Below are 19,222 nucleotides of genomic sequence, written 5' to 3'. Positions count from 1 at the left end.
GGCACCTTAAAGATTAACAGATTTATTTGGGCATAAGCTTTTGTGGGTAAAACCCCCCATTTCTTCAGATACATAGAGTGAAAATTACAGGTATAAATATACTGACACATGAAGAGAAGCGAGTTACCTTACAAGTGGAGAATTAGTGTTGACAAGGCCAATTCAATCAGATGGGTGTTGTCCACTTCCAATAATTGATGAAGTGTCAATACCAAGTGAGGGAAAATTGCTTTTGAAGTGAGCCAGACACTCCCAGTCCCTATTGAAGCCCAAATTGATGGTGTTAAGTTTGCAAATGAATTGTAGCTCTGCAGTTTATCTTTGAAGTCTGCTTTTGAAGTTTTTTTTTGCTGAAGGATGGCTACTTTTAAATCTGTTATTGAATGTCCAGTGAGACTGAAGTGTTCTCCTACTGGCTTTTGTATGGTACTATTCCTGATGTCCGATTTGTGTCCATTTATTTTTACATACAGACTGTCCGGTTTGGCCTATGTACATGGCAGAGGGGCATTGGGCACACGATGGCATATCTCATTAGTAGATGTACAGGTGAATGAGCCCGATGGTGTGGCTGATGTGTGGGTCCTCTTATAGTGTCACTAGAATAGATATGGGGATAGAGTAGGCAATGGGGTTTGTTACAGAGATTGTTTCCTGGGTTAGTGTTTCTGTACTGTGGTGTGTAGTTGCTGGTGAGCATTTGTTTCAGGTTGGGGAGCGGTCTCTAAACGAGGAGTGGACCACATCCACCCTGACTGAATTGGCCTTGTCAACACTGGTTCTCCACTTGTAAGGTAAGTCCCTTTTCTTCATGTATCAGTATATTTATGCCTGTATCTGTAATTTTCACTCCATGCATCTGAAGAAGTGGGGTTTTTTACTCGTGAAAGCTTATGCCAAATAAATGTTAGTCTTTAAGGTGCCACCAGACTCCTCATCGTTTTTGTGGCTACAGACTAACACAGCTACCCCTCCGATACAAGAAGTAGTTTTTAAAATGTGCTGAAACTAACATTTTCTATCTTTAGGGGTTTATCCTTCTGCCAGTGTCTCAGAAAAGATGGAAGACAGTCACATCACCATAAAATGATGCAATATCCATCATTTTCCAAAAAAAAAAAAAAAAAAAGTCCTAGCAAGCAGAGATAGAAATAAAAAAAGTTAGTAAGAAGAAATAAAATGTGGTCCAGATGAAACAGGATAGAATGAAATAAGCTTAGAGATAAGAAGGTGCTGTCAATTTCATTTTATAGCAGCAGTTAACTTGACCCATGTGCAGTGCTACCTTTCTTATTACGATGTTCTGGCACCAAACTTTGACTGAGCAGCCTTTATGTTGCTAAAAGGGCGGATCAAGGCTGATCTCACCTGCAGACTTGTAGATGCAGTGCAGAGGAAAATTTCAGTTTTCCAAGGAAAGGAGCATCACCAGCAGAAACAGTCAGTCAATGACAAAAAGTGGAATTAAAAGAATTTCACTTATAACACGTATTGAAACTAAGAAGTCAGAGTCTTCCCTGTTTCCATATCAACTTCTATTAGGATGGGGATTTTCAAATGCACTCAGCACTGACCTAAACTCTGCTCCCATTTAAGCCACTGGTAAAATTCCCATTGAGATCAATGGAAGCAGAGTTAGGCCAATGAGAAGTGCTTCTGAAAATCCCACCCTTAGCTTTAACTGTTGCTAAAGAGAATTCTGGACACTTGATGAAACTAAGAGGTTACACTACAATTACTTGCCACCAGAATAGAAAGGAGAAATGCAAAACACATAGATGACATCATACAGATTTATAAAATTTCCTATGCAAATAACCATCCAAATATATCAGTTTCTAGTTGACATGAATGTATATACTGCATATGTCGGTCAGAATCATTTTCAGATTCAGATTTCAGGGTTCACTGTTTAAATGTTTATTCCACAGTGTCTTCCACAAGGCTGATTTATAAATCTCTTTAGTTAAGATTTTGCTAATGCACTGGATTATAGCTTTCCTGGTATTCTTCCCAACAATACCTTTTCCAGATTGCAACCTTATTCATGAAATATGATCAAAATACTTCAACTTCATGTGCTGGATACATCAACAGAAAACCCTCTCATGCCTCCCTTTTACCGAAGAATCTCCCAAATGGTTTTATACTTTCTACAATATACGTGGAGCAGATGTCAATAGAATCACTTAAGTGATGTCAGTTGACTGATCCTATTTATTTCCTCTCCATGTCTCATAGGAATTACATAAAGCACTGAAACAGTCTCAGCCAATCATACAAACAGTATTCTACTCCTGCAAAAAGTAGAAGTTACGAAGCAAAAAAATAATCTTAAGGAAAAAAACATTGTATTCACCTGAAAGAGTAAAATGTTGCATTATAAATTTTCCCTTCAGTAAAACGGGTGGGGAGGGGAGCATGAAATTGAATTACTTAGTTTAATTAATATTCAGAAAAGGACTGAGGACTTAGAGGAATTTCTTTGCTTATTTACATATTAGGACAATACAGTTGTAGGAAGGTTAAAGGATTAATCTAACTATTTTTGATCTGCCAACCAATCTTTCTAGCGTACTATCCTGTACATGAACTCTACCTAAACAAATCGGATATTTTTACTGAATGTGCACCTAGAGTAGACCATGATCCTATGGACTCCAAGAACATTGGCAAGGACAATCTGTTTTTCTCCTTCTCCCCTGCAAAAGCACTTTCAGACCTAAAGGAGCTGTGGGGACAATACCAATCAGCAGGAATAGCTGTAGTATTAGAAGAAACAATACCAGTGACAGCTGAAACTCCTAATCCCCAAATATATATTCCAGATAGAATCCAATGGAGGAGATTTGGGGAAAAGAATGCACAGCTGCATTTCTAAAAAGGAAGGAAATATCAGGAGGAAAAGATGTATACTGTATGGGTGATCTCTCTTACACCTGTCATAAAACAAAGTTATTTGACACAGAAAGTTTCACCTCAAAATAGCCAATACATTGAAGACTATTTGAGGTACCTGCTAAACAGCAGCAGCAGAAGGCCTGTGAAATGTGTTGACCTATTCAGTGCATCAATGTGATAAATTTCAGTCTTATCAACCTCCCTTTTCTACTGTGAGGAGAAGTTTGACACACAAGAAATTGGAGTGGGTGTTAATTTGTAGGCATTGGGTATTTTAAGGGAAGGTGAAAAGACAAGTGTGCTTCTATTCTGCAGTGGTTGTCCCACCGAGAGGACATAGGCCTTACTACCACTGACAACTAAGTATTAGAATTAAAGGTCATAGTTCTATCCTCACTAACAATCATGACTATTGAATACATGAGATGGAATATTATCTGTGTCTACCTAACTCTAGCTTAAACGGCTGACATGATCTGTATTGTCCATTAGTGACACTGGGTCAAAAGAAAGGAAAAAGGAGTAGTATTTGACTAAAGCACCATAGCTAATGTTAAAGAGATGTATAAGTGGGTATTTAACATATTCTCTCTCTCTTTTTTTTTTTCAAAAGCAAAAGATGATTACTCAGGAAGCCTTGCTCTCCTGGTATACAATATAAAGTGTTCATATACAAGGTATTAGTATTTGTGCTACGGCTTATCTTACCAGCATATATATAGAACTAATAAAGACCAGAACCTGTGATAACAGTATACTGTAAATACATTACATACCCCAACCAAAAAAACCCCAAGTCTTTAGTAGCTCTTTCTCCTCTTAAGTGATTCCTGGTAATGTAACTGAAATAAAATCCATCTTATTATACACAGAACACTAAATTTTTTGTTAATTAACAAGATTGCTTGCTCCCCCCATTACCCAATGACAAATTTGTCATGCCTAAAGTTATATTTAGCCTAATCTCTATCTGAAACACTTATAATGCTATTTAATTTTTCTGGAGTTCTCATACAAGCTTGCTATCTATATGTCTATAAAAAAAAACCACCAAAATTTGTGGAAGAAATCATTTCAATTGAAAACTCAATTTCCCCCCAATTATAGCTGCTTGGTTAGGGCATCTATAGCTATATCTCACAAGAAACAATAATTTGGCCAAAACTCAATGCCAGAAATATACATAAAAAATTAAAAATATGGACTACCCCTGAGTTAGAGAGTTTTGTTTAATTTGCACTTCATTTTACACGTTTATTAGCAGTTCATTTTTCTATAAGCTATACTGGGATTTTCCTGGACACAAGAACCAGTTTGGTCAGGCTGCTGAGAAATATGTCTGTGTTTAGGAAAAGACTAAAAACTAAGACCCAACTGCAGACCATTTATGCATACAATGACTGCAGCCAATCTTTTCCCTGAGAAGAGTGTTGGCTACTGTTATCTGGAAAAAGCCACAAATGTCAATCTTGTATGAAAAAAATGTAACTTAAAGACTAAACTGTTTAAATTATGGTAGACGCTTCTGTCTAAGCTAGCCAATAAACTACACTGAAATAGGAAACTCAAATTATAATTTATATGCTTCATTGAGATGAACAACCTACACTTCCAGAGCCTTACTTGTGGTAAGAGTCAACTTTATTTAATTTTCTACAATGACTATTACTGGGGCAATAACAAAGAATGATCCTTTAGTAAATTCTGTGACTTGAAAAGTTCAGGTTTAAACATTATTTTTGAACAACAGGTTTAGTTTACTCAGTACAGGATGTCATTTTTAGTAATAGGTTTTGGATTTTTTTTCCTAGTTCCCATGGGGGTGGGAGAAGATGCACAAATGCAGATTGTCAAGAACCAAAAGGGACTAAAATGACTTTTGTTTCTGACATAAAACTACTATATTGTTGGAATAACTAAATCTTTACTGTGAGGATTTGTTACATGTTACTAAACAAACCAACCAACCTTACACTCTTACTATGCCACACTCTTAGTATTGACAGCTTATTTGTGATGGAAGTTCTGATTAAGAACTGATGGTGTGTTACAGCCCTATATTATCCACATTACATAGCTGCAATAAGAGTAGAATCTCATTCACTTTAGGTTCTGTCAACAATCATGTTCCAAAAGTTTTGGAACTAATTTCAGATTTGCTTTGCCCACCAGTGAAGAAACCATGTTTTAATTGGTTTAAGAACTATATTGCAGACTGATTTTTGAAAACATGGAACCAGATCCTTGGTCCTGGCCGCTTTGCATTGCTTCAGGAGCAGCAGAAAGCAGTAAAAATCTAATCTGAAGGGGCAGTTGAGAATTCCCCTTCTACCCATAATGGGAATGCCAAAATGTAGGTTATGGTGCTCTGCCTGATCTTTAGCCAGTGCAACAGTCCCTACAGAACCACTACCACTGGCTGACTTAGAGAAGCCCTGTGGCTACTTTCAGGTATGCCAGGCCATTTCAGCTGACCAGTGGTAAACTCAGCGTACTAAGGATTGAACTCTTGGTTTCTGAGAATCATTTTCAAATGTTGTTTGACATCAGCCATGCTGGCAACTCGTGCACTTTCAAAACCTGATTTAAGGAGAGCAATGTTTGTACGGTATTGTGAAATGGTAATTTGAACACAATTGCCCTCTTCTATTGTAGACTGTGCCTTAGAGAAGTTGTTGAAATTTCTTAAGTTATTCTCTCAAGTTCTACGTATCTACTAGGCAAATTAAAAAGGATGGGGGGTCAGATTCTATGGACTATTTGAGTGATTGGTTTGTTTAAGATTAAGTGGGGCTTATTGTTGAGGATTTTACTGAAAGGCCACTTTTCAAGGTTCTAAGAACCACATTCCCATCTATTGAGAGCTGCAATGCTAAATAAATTGGAAAAGCAAGTCATATCTATCAGATTTCAACTACTCCATGTCTTAAGCAAGGTTATTCAAGGAGTTTATTGTCAGATTATGAAATATCCACTATAAATCTATTGGTCCTCATTAGCTGGGGCAACCAAAAAAATATGAGAGTTGCTCTCCTACTGCCCACTGAATCTGTTTCACATTTGAACAAGGCAGTTTGGGCATCCATTAAAGGGTTCATAAAGTATAACAACAAGCCTTCGGAAGATACAGAAGTTAGGCAACAGGGGCAAGAAACATGTAAAAGTCTTCAAGGACTTGCACCAATGACAGTCTTATTACAAAATAATTGAGGTTAAGATAAAATGAAATGAGTGAATGAAAAAAGTGTGCATGTGCTGCAAATTGACAAGGGACAGTTTCATGGTAAAACTAAATAGGGGAACCTGTAATGGTTACAGTGAAATAAAAGTGTTAGAATAATTCACTCAATGCTCTAATTATTTATTTCAGTAGATAATTTTTACTAACCAAAGATGTTTAGATTTGTTTGATGACTATTTATTGTCATACTTTCCTATTACAGAACAATGGCTCAGTAAATTTTAATAGAGCATTAAGTTTGAAAATAATGGCTGAATTTTGGGAATTATGAAAATGGCTGATGTTAAAGAAGAAGTTTTGTTTGTTTGTTTTTTAAACCAAACATTTAGGTCTATCTATATCAAGGGGCAAAAAGTCAGACTGGAAGAGAACATGCCATCCTTGTTGGCCAGTAATATATGAAGAACAAGGCTTTACTAGAGAATAGTGCATGTGTGGATATTTAATAGTGAGGACAATTAATGATCAGTGGATCAAAGCAGTATAATAACAGCAAAAGTTGAAATCACTTTAAAATTCATTAAACCTTTTCTTAATCTCATTCTGATGCTTAACCACAAGCTGTTAAGCTGTTAACACTGACTGCTAGAACATCTTCATGAAAAAAGGAGCAAAAATCATCAAGGACAGATCAGAAATAAAGAATTGGCTGTTACTTAAGACCACAAAACAATGTATAAAGATTGCACAATGGCCATTTTAACTTTAAAAAAAAAAAAGTCTTCCAATTTTTATACATTTGCAAAATTCTGAACTGGGGGTCAAGGTTTGAGGATTTTCTTGTTAGAAAACACAACCTGTTCAAGGCATCTGTGTACCTTGGCACTGAGAAGCACTTAGCACAACTCTGGCTGCTGAGCATGATTTTTTCCAGGAACTTTGACAGATGGACCTATGGAATAGTGAAAAAGAGTACATTGCTAGAAATAGGATGCATGGCAGGAAAAAAAAAAATCACAACTCTTAACATCAACAGTCACTTTGAACTATATAGCATGAAGTGGACACAGAAATGCAGGATTTAACAGTAGTGTGTGAGACAAAAGAAAGGAGCAAAATTTAAGTCTATAGTCTTGCAAGGTCTCGGTGTCACTATAACACAGGATGAATATTAGTTTGATGAAGAAATTCAAACAAACGAACAAAAGTCCATCCAGCAACAGCTTCCATATTTTGTTACAGTACTGATAAAACTTTGAAGTACTTAGAAAGGAGGATTTCAAAAAACAGTTGAACTTTTAAGACTAGAATAAAATGGAGCCTAAATAAATGAATAAGGAAAGGAATTGATTGGCTTAAATTAAAGAACTCTGAAAATTATACCTACAATGTTAGAGAAATTATCAGTACTACACATTTTCAAAGCATAATGCAAACAACTGATCAATCCTCACAATGCTCCCATGAGGCAAACAGGCAGGAATCACTCTTCTTTTTAAAGATGGTGAAAACTGAGGTACAGACTTTACTGCAGATTAATTATCCAAGGACATGCATCTGAAAACTATGCAATTCTGAATCTTAACTTAGCAAAATATGGAAATGGAAACTCTGTAAAATCAAGCCCAATCATACTATACCTGTTATCAAAATAAAATGCACTACTATAATATATTCACACGCAAATCAGAACTCCACCTATACTCCTTGATATGTTGATAATAGTCAAACTGCTACACATTTGGCATAAAACAAACTGCTGGATTTAGTTTACATATACCTCCCTATATATCTAAGGTTGGGATAATCCCATTTCATACTGTCTTCCAAGCAAACATTTGCTCTCATTTGATCAGTTCAAATATAAAGTTTCAATACTTCTATAAAGAACAGTTTCTTACCTTATAGTAACTGATTCTTCAAGATGTTCTGTGTACGTGGATCCCACTCAGATGCAGCAGGTGTATATACAACATGGGCGGGAGCCACATTCGCAGAGACTCAAAGAAATACATTTTCTTCTATAAGCCAAGTTCAGGACTTTGCAAGAAAAGCTTTTTCCAGCTTTTCTCTGCCTGAAATCAAGAGTTGTTGACCAATACTCAAGGCTCACAAATAATCCCAAACAAATTATCACTAAATTCTATTCAATTTTCTGACCTACACTAGAACAGAAATATACAGATTAAAATTTGTGGACAGTCTTGGAACATATCTATTAAAAATATACGTTCGGTGACTTATTGCAAGTCAACAATTAAACACTATGTTATGTCTTGTATAAATCATTACAAATACAATACGGCCACAGTTGTCTTTCTGATGGCCCAAGGGTGTGCCACCAAAAGCCATATTCTTTTACTGCATTTGAAACTGCCCAATTACCATCAATTTTTGGTCCCAATTTCAACATGTATCCCCTCAAGATCGCAGGCAAAAACAGCTCTACTGCACCAGAATTTTAGCTTTGTCAGTGATGTCACTTTAGTTATGGGAAAAAACTCCAGTGGGAAAATAAAGTGCCTTTTTTCTCAGACTGAAAACAATGATAAATTAAAAGTGCAATTCCAATGCAACAAATACACCCTGCCAGGGACACAGGTTTCACATGTGCTTAAGAAGCAGAGAGCATTTGTATACTGGAGTGTTTTTTCAAAGCTGCACCATGTTAATAGGTTAAAAAAGAGTGGCATAATACCCATTTCTTAGAATTCACAACATGAGCCCTACGCATCATCTATGGAATGCTACAGAAACAAACACTCCAGAAGATTACACCATGGGGAAATCAAACACTAGCAGATGAAGTATATAAAAAGGATCTCTCCCCTCAGTAGAGCCACCTGGAGACAATAATTCCATTTCATGGCAACTTTTTAGGGTTCAGAATTTGTTTTCATTCCACATTGGAACAAAACAGGTACCTTTCCAATGTTTTTGAAAAACAGAATTCTGTCAAAATATCCACTGTGGGTTCGAAACCTGAGCCGAGGACGAGTGTACTCTCACCTTCTACAGAATGGTGGTTAGGGCTCTGGCTGGAAATGTAGGTAAACCAGGTTCAAGTCCCTGCTCTGCCTGATTCGGAGTGATCTTGGATGAAAAAAACCTCTAAAATCAGCCAGAGCAAGGACTCGAACCTGTATGTCCCACATCCCATGCCAGTAGCCTAAACATCATCATGCTACGGAGCGTGTTAGTTTCTTTCTGGTTAAAAGTGACCAAAGAACCCTGGAGCCTAAAAACTTTCCCCATGAAAACTTCTTCAAAATTTGTGTGTGTTCATGAAACATTTCAGCTTTGAAAAGCCCAGCATATTTCTGACCAGCTGGTGAGCTACTCAATAATACAAGAAAGAAATATATTTCTCCCCAAGGACCAGTGTAATGTAATTCATAGAAACAGCATAAAAACAAGAAAGTGGGACATACTTAGTAATAATGGTGACTAAAAAACCCCCCACATATGCACAGATCACAGCTACTATAGAGAATTAAGAATTAAATCCTGCCCCCCAAAAAGCATTACTGTATTGAGACCATTTAGGTCTAGGGGAGTTAGGTCAGAACCTTGGCGAGATATTACTTCTGACATCTCTATTAGATTAACTAAGCCAATATGATAAAGCCAAAAGTGCATTCTAAAGCCATATATTGCAATGGTTTCCTTACTAGCTATGCTTCACAACACTGAAATATTAAAACCCAAGAAGCCCTCTACAGCAACCCCAAGTAAGATTAACAAAAAGGGCTGCGACTCAGATTACATTTCAGTAACTGTCAGATTTTTATGGTTATTACACAAGCTAAGCGTGTTCTAAATAATTTTTAAAAAATACCGGATGACTGCTTTGGTTTTGGGGTTTTTTTTTGTTTTTGTTTTTTTCTTTTTTTTAAACTGACTTCAAACAAGCATGCATGTTTCAGTTCACATTTACTAGAAGATTTAAAACCCAGTCCAATCAACTGCAATTTTAGGAAGAGCTCCTGCTTCATTGTTCCACTTTAATACAATTATGCTTCATTATCCCTTGCATGATCATGAATGTCATAAGAATTGAAAGGTGGGATCTCTTGTATGATCTATGGGGAGAGAGACACTCCAGTTAAATTTATTTAAATTATATAAATTAAAAGAAAGGTATTCAGGAAAGGAGTGCCTGTTTTGCAGTGGACTGATTTTTCTTCTCTTTTAAAGAAGCATCTCTAAGGACTTTAAAAGTGTGAATAGCAGCACAGTAAATAGATAAAAACGGTAGTCATGTAAAACATCCACATTTTGAAACCCCGGAATTTTTGGTAGACAAGTTGAAAGAAACTAGTTGTGATAAAAGCTGTTAGGAAGAACATTCTCTAATGTCTAACTCGTTGGGGTGGGGCGGGATCGCCAACTGTTTCATTACCAGTCATGGAGATCTACCAGTGTGTTAGTATACATGGGATACTAGCATTTTTACCTTTAGTCACGACAATGATAAAGTGGCATTGCTCATCTATGCTAGTGTTCCTGTTGCTGCTGCTAACAGTGGAGCTTATCACCCCAGCCATCGAATAGTAAAAATGCCAGTGCTCCATCTATAAAGTTTCCACAGATGGATTTCTACCAAAAAATTCTAGTGCAGACACATGTAAAGACTGTTAAAAGATGAACATTCTCTATCATGTATAGTTTCTTCCGACTCAGAAAAAAAATCCTAAAATTTCAAAATAAGGAATAATATGATGCACTTCTCAACACCTGCAATCCAAGAATCACAAAGCACTTTACAAAACTCAGGTGTGTTACAGGAAAAAAAAAAAAAAAAAAAAAAGTCATCCCACGATAATGGCCTCGAGCGAAAACTAAGAACCTAGTAAAGGAAAGTCTAAATATGCTAAGTTTGAAAATTGGAAAGTGTTGGACAATTGTGTATTTTGAAACGTGCAGTACTATATTGAGGAATATTTTAGATTGCATGTTACTTTGTCAGAGACACAAAAAGTTTCTTTTAATATTAATATTAAGCTGCATCAAGTATGCAACAACTTCTTAAATCCTGAACACAAATGTTTGTTTAACATTGTTCTCCTCTTTCTCCACACTACAGCACAAAACATTAGGGTTTTTTGGTACTGAACTATGGAAACCACACGCAATGCACTTTGTTTGTACCCTAATTTCCACCCTAAATTACCAGTTAAAAGCCTGTTTCAATACAATATAGTAAACAATGAAAAGTCGATACTCAAAACATTGTCATTACTGTTTCAGAGCAAAAGTGACTGTCGGTACTCTGTATCAAAACAATTTTATTCTAAATTGCGAAAATACTTTGTATAAATATGCACCACAAGATGGTGCTATAATCTGTTTACTGCACACAACACACAATCTCAGATCAGTAGGAAATTTTTCTTCTCTCTAGAAGAAACAATTTAAAAAATTATTCTTTAGGATAGTGGAGTAGTGGGTTGTGAACAAGGGGATTTCCAAATAAAAACTTTAGAGTTGCCATCATGAGTGTAAAGCTTGCTTTCCAGGGAATCTGCAAGTTAAGTATACTGGAAAAAAATGGGAGTTTTATTACAAGTGTGTTCATGTCCTTAAGCTTAAGTCCTTAAACAACAGATTATTGTATGTTACTCACTTTGGATATGTAAAATGAAAATCAATCACATTTATGGAGGAACATATTCATTATTATCATCATCATCAAATAAATCATTTTTAAAAAGGAAGAGCAAACAGATGCTCCATCTGAAAATTATACCATTTAAATCTTGATATCTTCAGCTGTTGCAATGTCGTTTTTTGATCTTTTCATGTGAATCAAAGTAATATGGATAGCTACAGCATGTTGTAAAAAGGTTTCTTGCATAACATTTTAAATACCCAGTAATTTAGAAAACAAGGATGAAATCCCATCTCTCTACCCAGCCCACACTGACACCTTTGATTTGACTATATCATGTTTATGGAAGTCTTACATCTACTTGTGTCTCAAAAGAGAAATTTTATATAGTTTCAAACCATAAAAATGTTGTATGTCTTTGTCCACTGTATGGTCTCCATCTGTGCTGCTGGTCTTAAAATGTGTTGGGTAATAGAGCACTAAAACACTCACCACATCTCGCATAGTCAAAGTCTGTGGACTTACTTACACATTTTAGTGTTTAGGATCCAAATGACCTTCACTTTGTCAGTGTTAATGGAAGCCATAATGTGTTGGGGTGCTTTCTGACTAACCATGAAAATTTATAATTAAAAAAAACAAAACAAAAAAGGTACACATTTACAATATGTGCATTTAAGTTTTCATGAAGTCTTATTGAACAGTACAGATGGCAAGATGGTATGTATGAAAGTCTCTTGGGTGCAATATGCAAGTCCCAGCTGGAGTGTTTCCAACAGGATGTAAACCATGGTCCTCAAGCCTGCACTTTAAAAAACGTATTACTTAGCACATTGCCAACAAATATCAACACAAAAACACACTTCTGTAATGACTTCGACTCCACAAAAAATGCAATTTTCTATAGCAAAATGTTAAAATTAATGTAATCATGACAAAGGTATGAGAACATTTATTCTTCAAGTAAAAATAAAATTTTTTAAAACAATTATAGTCCTTAAAACTGATAATATATTCAAAATAAACTTTAAAATTGTACAAATTTACATAATAATTTTGAGATCCAGAAGTCTAGACAGAAAATTGTCTACGATGTGTTACTTGAATTTTTCAGCAATTCTGAAGTTTCTTCAATCCTAAAAATATTTTTAAAATTGGTTAAAACAGACTAAAACAAACATTTTTACTACTAATTAATAAAGCTAAAGTAACAAAGTAGCATTCCTGACTTTTTGTTGTTTGTTTGTTTTTACACTGGTCAGGCTATTAGATTTGCTGTTATTTGAGAGACATTTAAAAAAAATATACATAGAGAAGGCACAAAATTCACAAAAATAAAGTTAATGGAGGAGATAATTGCACTTTGTATATCTCAAATTAGCCTTAAAAAGGCTGTCATCATCTGAAAGCTTAGGTTTTTGCAAAGTGGCAGACAAGATTAATGACTTCAGCTTCCTGAAGTAATTCATTTATATGATACAGAAATCTTGTTGAACAACAGTTGCGCTGTGATGATGCATTTTATTTTACTTCAGCAAGTGTAATGAGTTATTTCTACCTGTAAATTTTCATTACAAATCTCAGAACCAGCAGTAGATGCTACTTATTATTCCGAGGTATCTTTATGTGATGTCTGGCCTAGCTCTTTTCATTTTTATTTCACCTCAAAGTTTGAACACAAGTGTTATGTAGTTCCAGTAAATTCTTATCAAAAGACAGATAATATTCCTATTAGTTGTCAACCAAATTCTAAACACTTTAATCCCTAGTTAATACCATTAAGAATGCATTATATTGCTTGTTACAAACCAAAACAGTGACTCATCCCACAAACACAGAACTGTAAGTGGATTTATTATCCAGTGGAGTCATAAGGAAATGCCACACCTGATGTAGAGACCTTTGAGGTTTGGAACACATATGCACATTCTATATATGCCTTAGTCCAGTACAATTCCCTACTGGAAAATGAATTCCTGCTGCCCTTTTCTATTACTTACATTTTACTTATCCTTTCCATTCTTTGTCTTGTTGTCTCCTGCAATTGAAAAGCAACATATTTAGGCAATTCTTCAAAGCCAACAATCTTCAGAAATGGACTTTTAACCTGGAGAATTCATGCAAAAAAATTACTTTAAGCACTGTTTACATATCAAAAGGATTTTTATGAGACAGACCTAGATGAAGTTTTGCATAGTTCTGCTGTTTTTTGCCAGTAGTATATACAACTAAAACTAATGCTTGTTCTCTTGACCTTAGAAAGGAAATCAACTAAGCATTTGCCAGTTTTACTTACCTTTGAAATCTCTGTCAAACCATGATAATTAATGGTTACGGCTTTGGGAGATGGGTCTGTGGATAATAGTGAACTGTATCCAGACGACTGATGAAGACTCTCTGGCATCTCCTCCTTCCTCTCAATATCTGTGGAGAAATATTCATTTTTAAGGTCACCTTTGCCTTTTTGCTCTCTTGCAGCAGGGTCAGCTATCGAACAGTTTGATTTACAGTATGTAATAACAGAAGAGAATGCATTGTTTAGAAAGAAAAAGGCTACTGGTAAAGGTCCAAGATGGGTTTCTCATATTCTTTTAAAATAACATGAACAGAGTATACTCAGTATGATGCAGACAAAAAAGAAATTCTAACAAAGATTATCCAGGAATGTTGCATTTGTCATGATTACGGTCAATTGAAACACTTAAGCAAGTACAATTACTAGGCAAAACATTCAATAATAATTTCAGACAGCTCACATTTGTTTTCTTACTATAAACCACTTGTCTCATACAGCTGTGGGATCTTTTAAACTTAAAAAAAAGTTTAAGCAATATAGTAATTATCTTTGTAAACATATTTTACTATAACATGAAAAGCTTTTCCAAACATGTTTTTAATTCTTCTGTTCAGTAAGTGATTTACAGTATAAACAACTGAAATACAAACAAAAATGTAGTCAGTTTCCAATAATCTAGGGCTAGTATTCATTCAGCAGAGCCAGGCTTTAAACATTTGTATAGCAGTAAGTGCCAGTTTCAATAAAAGCAGAGCTAGGCCAACATATCAAATACATTAGAAAATCCCTATCCTTTGTATCAGGAAAAGCCTGATGCTATCCTACATTTTAAAAAAATGTAACTATGTAACTATTTTAAAAACCTGTGTTCCCGAGGAAAGCAAAAATTCCCATTTAAAAAAAGGTGGGGTTTGGTTTTTTGGCTTTGTTTTTTTAATTAAAGCTACAGTCTATGGATCCAGGTTACAAGTCCTGAGTTCTGCATTCAGAAAACAACACTGTAAACTGCACTATTTAGTAGTAGATCTCAAAAGCTCCAGATGGCAGCTGATCTATATCATGTGATAAGGTAAATAAATTCAAACTTGTATAGCCCTCTAACACAAATTTAGATATTTTGACAGAACAATTGTGGGTGTTAGAACAAGCTTGATATGGAGGACAATCTAGAAAAATACTACAGAGGTAAATGGTGTATAAGATTTAGATTGCCACTTCACTTACCAGGCATCACAGTCAGAGAATCTTATCTTTACTCTGCTGTCTACAAAAATTGTGTAAATTAATTAAGGCTATGACTCATTAAGAAAAAGATAAGATTTTAAACTACAGACAAAAGGAGTACTTGTGGCACCTTAGAGACTAACACATTAATTAGACCATAAGCTTTCATGACCGATGAAGTGAGCTGTAGCTCACGAAAGCTTATGCTCTAATAAATGTGTTAGTCTCTAAGGTGCCACAAGTACTCCTTTTCTTTTTACGGATACAGACTAACATGGCTGCTACTATGGAACTACAGACAGTACCATTAACATGCTGGGTAATATATATTCCTGCACAGAACGCTTTAAGGGGAAGTTTAAGTTGTAGGCGCATCTCAGTGCTTTAAGTGTATAATTACCAGATAAGACCAAGTGGGAGAATTAGGAAACTAAGGATGGATCAGACTTGGATGAGTGGCAAGGCAAACCACAGTTTGAGGAAGAAGGGAGAGGCAATATGGATGAAGTCTAAGTAAAAGAGCGAGTGAAAAATTTGATTCAGTTTTCCACATTTGTACCACTACTTCCCTGGCCTCAGTGATGGGGCTGCCCAGAGGGGAGTATTTACCTGAGAAAATAACACGAAGTATCTTTTCCTGGGTCCCTTTGTATTTAGGAGTTAGTTAGCTTCAAAAGCTTGCTGTGTACATCTTCAGAAATTTACTTGGCCACTACCCACTACTTTTACTATATAAATCTCCCCTCTGTATTTTCCACCAAATGCGTCAGATGAAGTGAGCTGTAGCTCACGAAAGCTTATGCTCAAATAAATTTGTTAGTCTCTACGGTGCCACAAGTACTCCTTTTCTTTTTGCGAATACAGACTAACACGGCTGCTACTCTGAAACCTAGTATTCTACAGTTTGTTAAAGGGAAAAAAAGGATAATCTCTGAATATCAACTAAAAAAAAAATCACTTTTTTGAGCTTACTATAAACAAAAATAAAGAAATATTTTTCTCTAATAATTGATTATCTTTGTAAGGATAGACACAGCAACACAGGAGAGAGAGGAGAAAACACATCACATTTTATCAAATAGGAAATGTACATAAAAGCCCCCAAACTAACAAGGTGATTTCAGGGGCTGGCTTGTACCTGAAACAGCTGAACTTAAACAAACAAACAAAAACAAAAAAACTAACTATATTTCAAGTTGACAGTATCCATTTAAAACAACTTAAAATCCTAACTGACACAATTTTATACAAAGGTTAGCAAAAGCTACTTAAAAGAAAACCTTTTCAGTAAAGAGCATTGCAAACACTCACCAGGAGAAACTGGAGTCATATTCCTACTAGAGGTATGGTCTTCACTCATATTGTTAAATTCTGTAGATAAGTCACTCTGAAACAATAATTGTTTTTGCCATTTACAAACAAATTAGATAATTTAGCCACGAGTCTTATTTAAATGTCATCTGAGTACTGAGAATTATAATCAAATAGTGAACACATGCATATCTATGTACAGTACTGACCACATTTTTCTAGCATTTGGAAGTAGCTTTATGTGACAACTCCTATGAGTAAAGCATGCAAAATTTACCCTTTATATTAGTATACCCATTTATATCATAAAAAATGGTCATTTCATTAAAGCATTTCGTCTTTTGAAATACCAACTTTGCTGTAAAATCTGAGCCCAAAAGTTTCATAGTGGAATGCCTAACAATCCAGGTGTGATTGTTTGATCAGGCAGAGTGGTGTTTATTAAAACACTGTGCATCAACAGCTCTGAATGACTGATTACAGGTGGCAGCAAGTGCTCTGCTCCTCTGACTCTCAGGTTGCTGATTTGAGGTCTATTGCTGGATTTGGTTGTCTAATTTTAGATAATCAAGTCTGAAAATTTTAGCTAAAAATACCCACATGGCTCATGATACAAATGGTGAGAAAAACAAATTTTATACATTGTCAATATTAATCCTATATCTCCTTTCTCTGTGATAATGTGACCATTTTCTTCTTCAGGATTAATTTGCTAAGAAAATAAAAAAAGTTAGTTTTAGAGTTTTTCCTTGACCATCGAAAGCTACTGTTTTTTCTTTCAGAAACATGAACTTATGTTTGTCTATTTTAGACCTGGATCTTGCAAGCTAATCAATGCAGATAGATGCCCCCACCCTTGTGAAAACCCTCTGGGACTAGAACTGTTTTCATTTCAATAATGCACCATATGAATTTATGGAATAGGGTGTGTGCACATGTAAAATGTACATTCTAAGAGCCACATACATTCTAATACAAAAAACTTACATTAAACAACATTTTGGTTACAAGTCAAGAACTCAAAAGTTAGCAAGTGCCAGATTTACTGCTGTCAATGCAACCTTAATTCTGCCTGCTAGCATATCCATCTTGTACACTAAACGATGTAGGGGTCCTGTAGAAAAATAGCATATGATCATGTAATTGAAGTCTGTATCAAAGTGAAAGTACAAGGGGCAGAATTAAGGTTGCAGTGCCAACTTTTAATATAGATTTTTGTACGTAATTTCCTAGTTTGATTTAAAGAAAAAAGTATAACCCCCCCTCTTCCTCCCCAAAAACATGCCTCCCACCATTGAGTTATCAGCAAGGTTTGAACTCTGAACATTTGGTACTACAACACAGAAATCTACCACTTGAGATACTGGGCTAACTACATTAACTAGCAGCAGAAGGCTATTACCCTGAGGAGGGCGGGGTGAGGGTCCCAAGTTCTGCATGGGCATAGCCCCCAGCTGTCTTTCCTACCCCCCTCCCTGGGCATTTGGGGGTGGGCAAACAGTAATTACTGCCCTCAAAGTTGGGAGAAGTTTGGACTGGCTTCCTCTCCCCAACCCCTTCCATGACAGCTCCCTTGAGAGCTCCCAGGTATTCTCAGTGCAATATGTGATGCTGCTGATTTGACAGTGGCATGGGCCTGATCTTAAAATGTTCCCATTATTTTGAGATTTCAAAGCTTCTCAAAAGACAGTTTCGAGAACCAGATCCTACTGTACTGAAAAATAAGCAACCATGGTGCACACAAACTAAAATCAAACTTGTTTATGTACTCCTACTCTTACAATAGTTTAGACTAAAAAGAAACAACAAACAACAAAAACAATCTGGTTAGAAGTTTTCAAAAATGGTACTCCTGTTAAAATATTTAAGTGGCAAATAAATATCAGGCTAGTCTAATCCACAGTACAGTGCAAAATAATGAATATCTATTGTTTTAATTGGGTTTAGTGGTACTGAAAAGTTCCAGATTAGAAGGCATTTATCAAGCCACAGAATGGGTACAGCTGGGCTAGTTGAGGGCCAGCTTCTTCACACTGTTTCCACCACAATGTGCCTCAACAAGTGACCTGTGAAAGACAGGGCAATTCTCTTTATGCTCATCCAATCCTTGGCTTCCTGAGAGCACTAGTAAGGATAACAAACTGTTAACAATGGTTGTGCAATTTGGACAGACACTGAAAAATAAGACCAAATCCAAAATGACTGATTAATAGACATCAGATAGTATCACATTTCAGTCACTACTGACCTGAGACAAATTCAGACATGATCTAGAATGGAAAAGCTCCATATTCATCCTTTGAGCCACTGAATTTTCTTTTACATTTTATTAAGTGAGCATCTTGAAACACCATGGAGAGATAGCAGTTTTCTCATTTATCCCTGCCCAATCCCTTTTAGATAAAAAATGGATTTTCAATAAATGTAGAATGAGAACCATATTATATGTTTAACACCAAGGACATCTACAACTTTCTACAACCAAACAAAATGGTGTGACTGACAACGTTCTAACACTTCTGCAAGACACTGCATCATCGGTCAAGTATTTTTTTTTTTGCAAAGATTTTCAACAGCTTTTCACAATAACTGAAGTATTTTGAGGACTGTAATTTACAGCATTACAGGAAGATCCTGAACACATACTCTCAAATATACTGTGCTGTGAAAGATAGCATTAGATGTATATAAAATTTTT

At 35.7% G+C, this 19,222-nt stretch overlaps 1 protein-coding gene and 1 long non-coding RNA gene across 11 annotated transcripts in view; both read right to left on the bottom strand.

Annotated features, from left to right (window-relative positions):
• Positions 1-6,859: 6,859 nt before the first annotated feature.
• CEP44 (centrosomal protein 44) overlaps positions 6,860-19,222 on the bottom strand; it is a 42,758-nt gene continuing 30,395 nt past the window's right edge. For all 10 annotated transcript variants that reach the window (XM_038399155.2, XM_043513435.1, XM_038399163.2 and 7 more), the window contains 4 exons: positions 16,525-16,600; positions 13,990-14,117; positions 13,694-13,731; positions 6,860-12,829 (listed from right to left, as the gene is read on the bottom strand). In XM_038399155.2, the coding sequence (XP_038255083.1) occupies positions 12,781-12,829; positions 13,694-13,731; positions 13,990-14,117; positions 16,525-16,600 (291 nt within the window). In that variant the 3' untranslated portion in view covers positions 6,860-12,780. The remainder of the gene's footprint in view (positions 12,830-13,693; positions 13,732-13,989; positions 14,118-16,524; positions 16,601-19,222) is intronic.
• LOC122459918 lies at positions 14,141-16,516 on the bottom strand. Its single transcript, XR_006280902.1, has 2 exons — positions 16,103-16,516; positions 14,141-15,941 (listed from the first exon to the last, which is right to left on the bottom strand). It is a non-coding gene; the product is annotated as an uncharacterized LOC122459918 (long non-coding RNA).

The sequence above is a fragment of the Dermochelys coriacea genome, chromosome 4, assembly GCF_009764565.3.
Source record: "Dermochelys coriacea isolate rDerCor1 chromosome 4, rDerCor1.pri.v4, whole genome shotgun sequence".
NCBI lineage: Eukaryota > Metazoa > Chordata > Testudines > Dermochelyidae > Dermochelys > Dermochelys coriacea.
The sequence above is the reverse complement of the archived record's forward strand: the minus strand, read 5'-3'. Positions and strand labels throughout refer to the sequence as shown.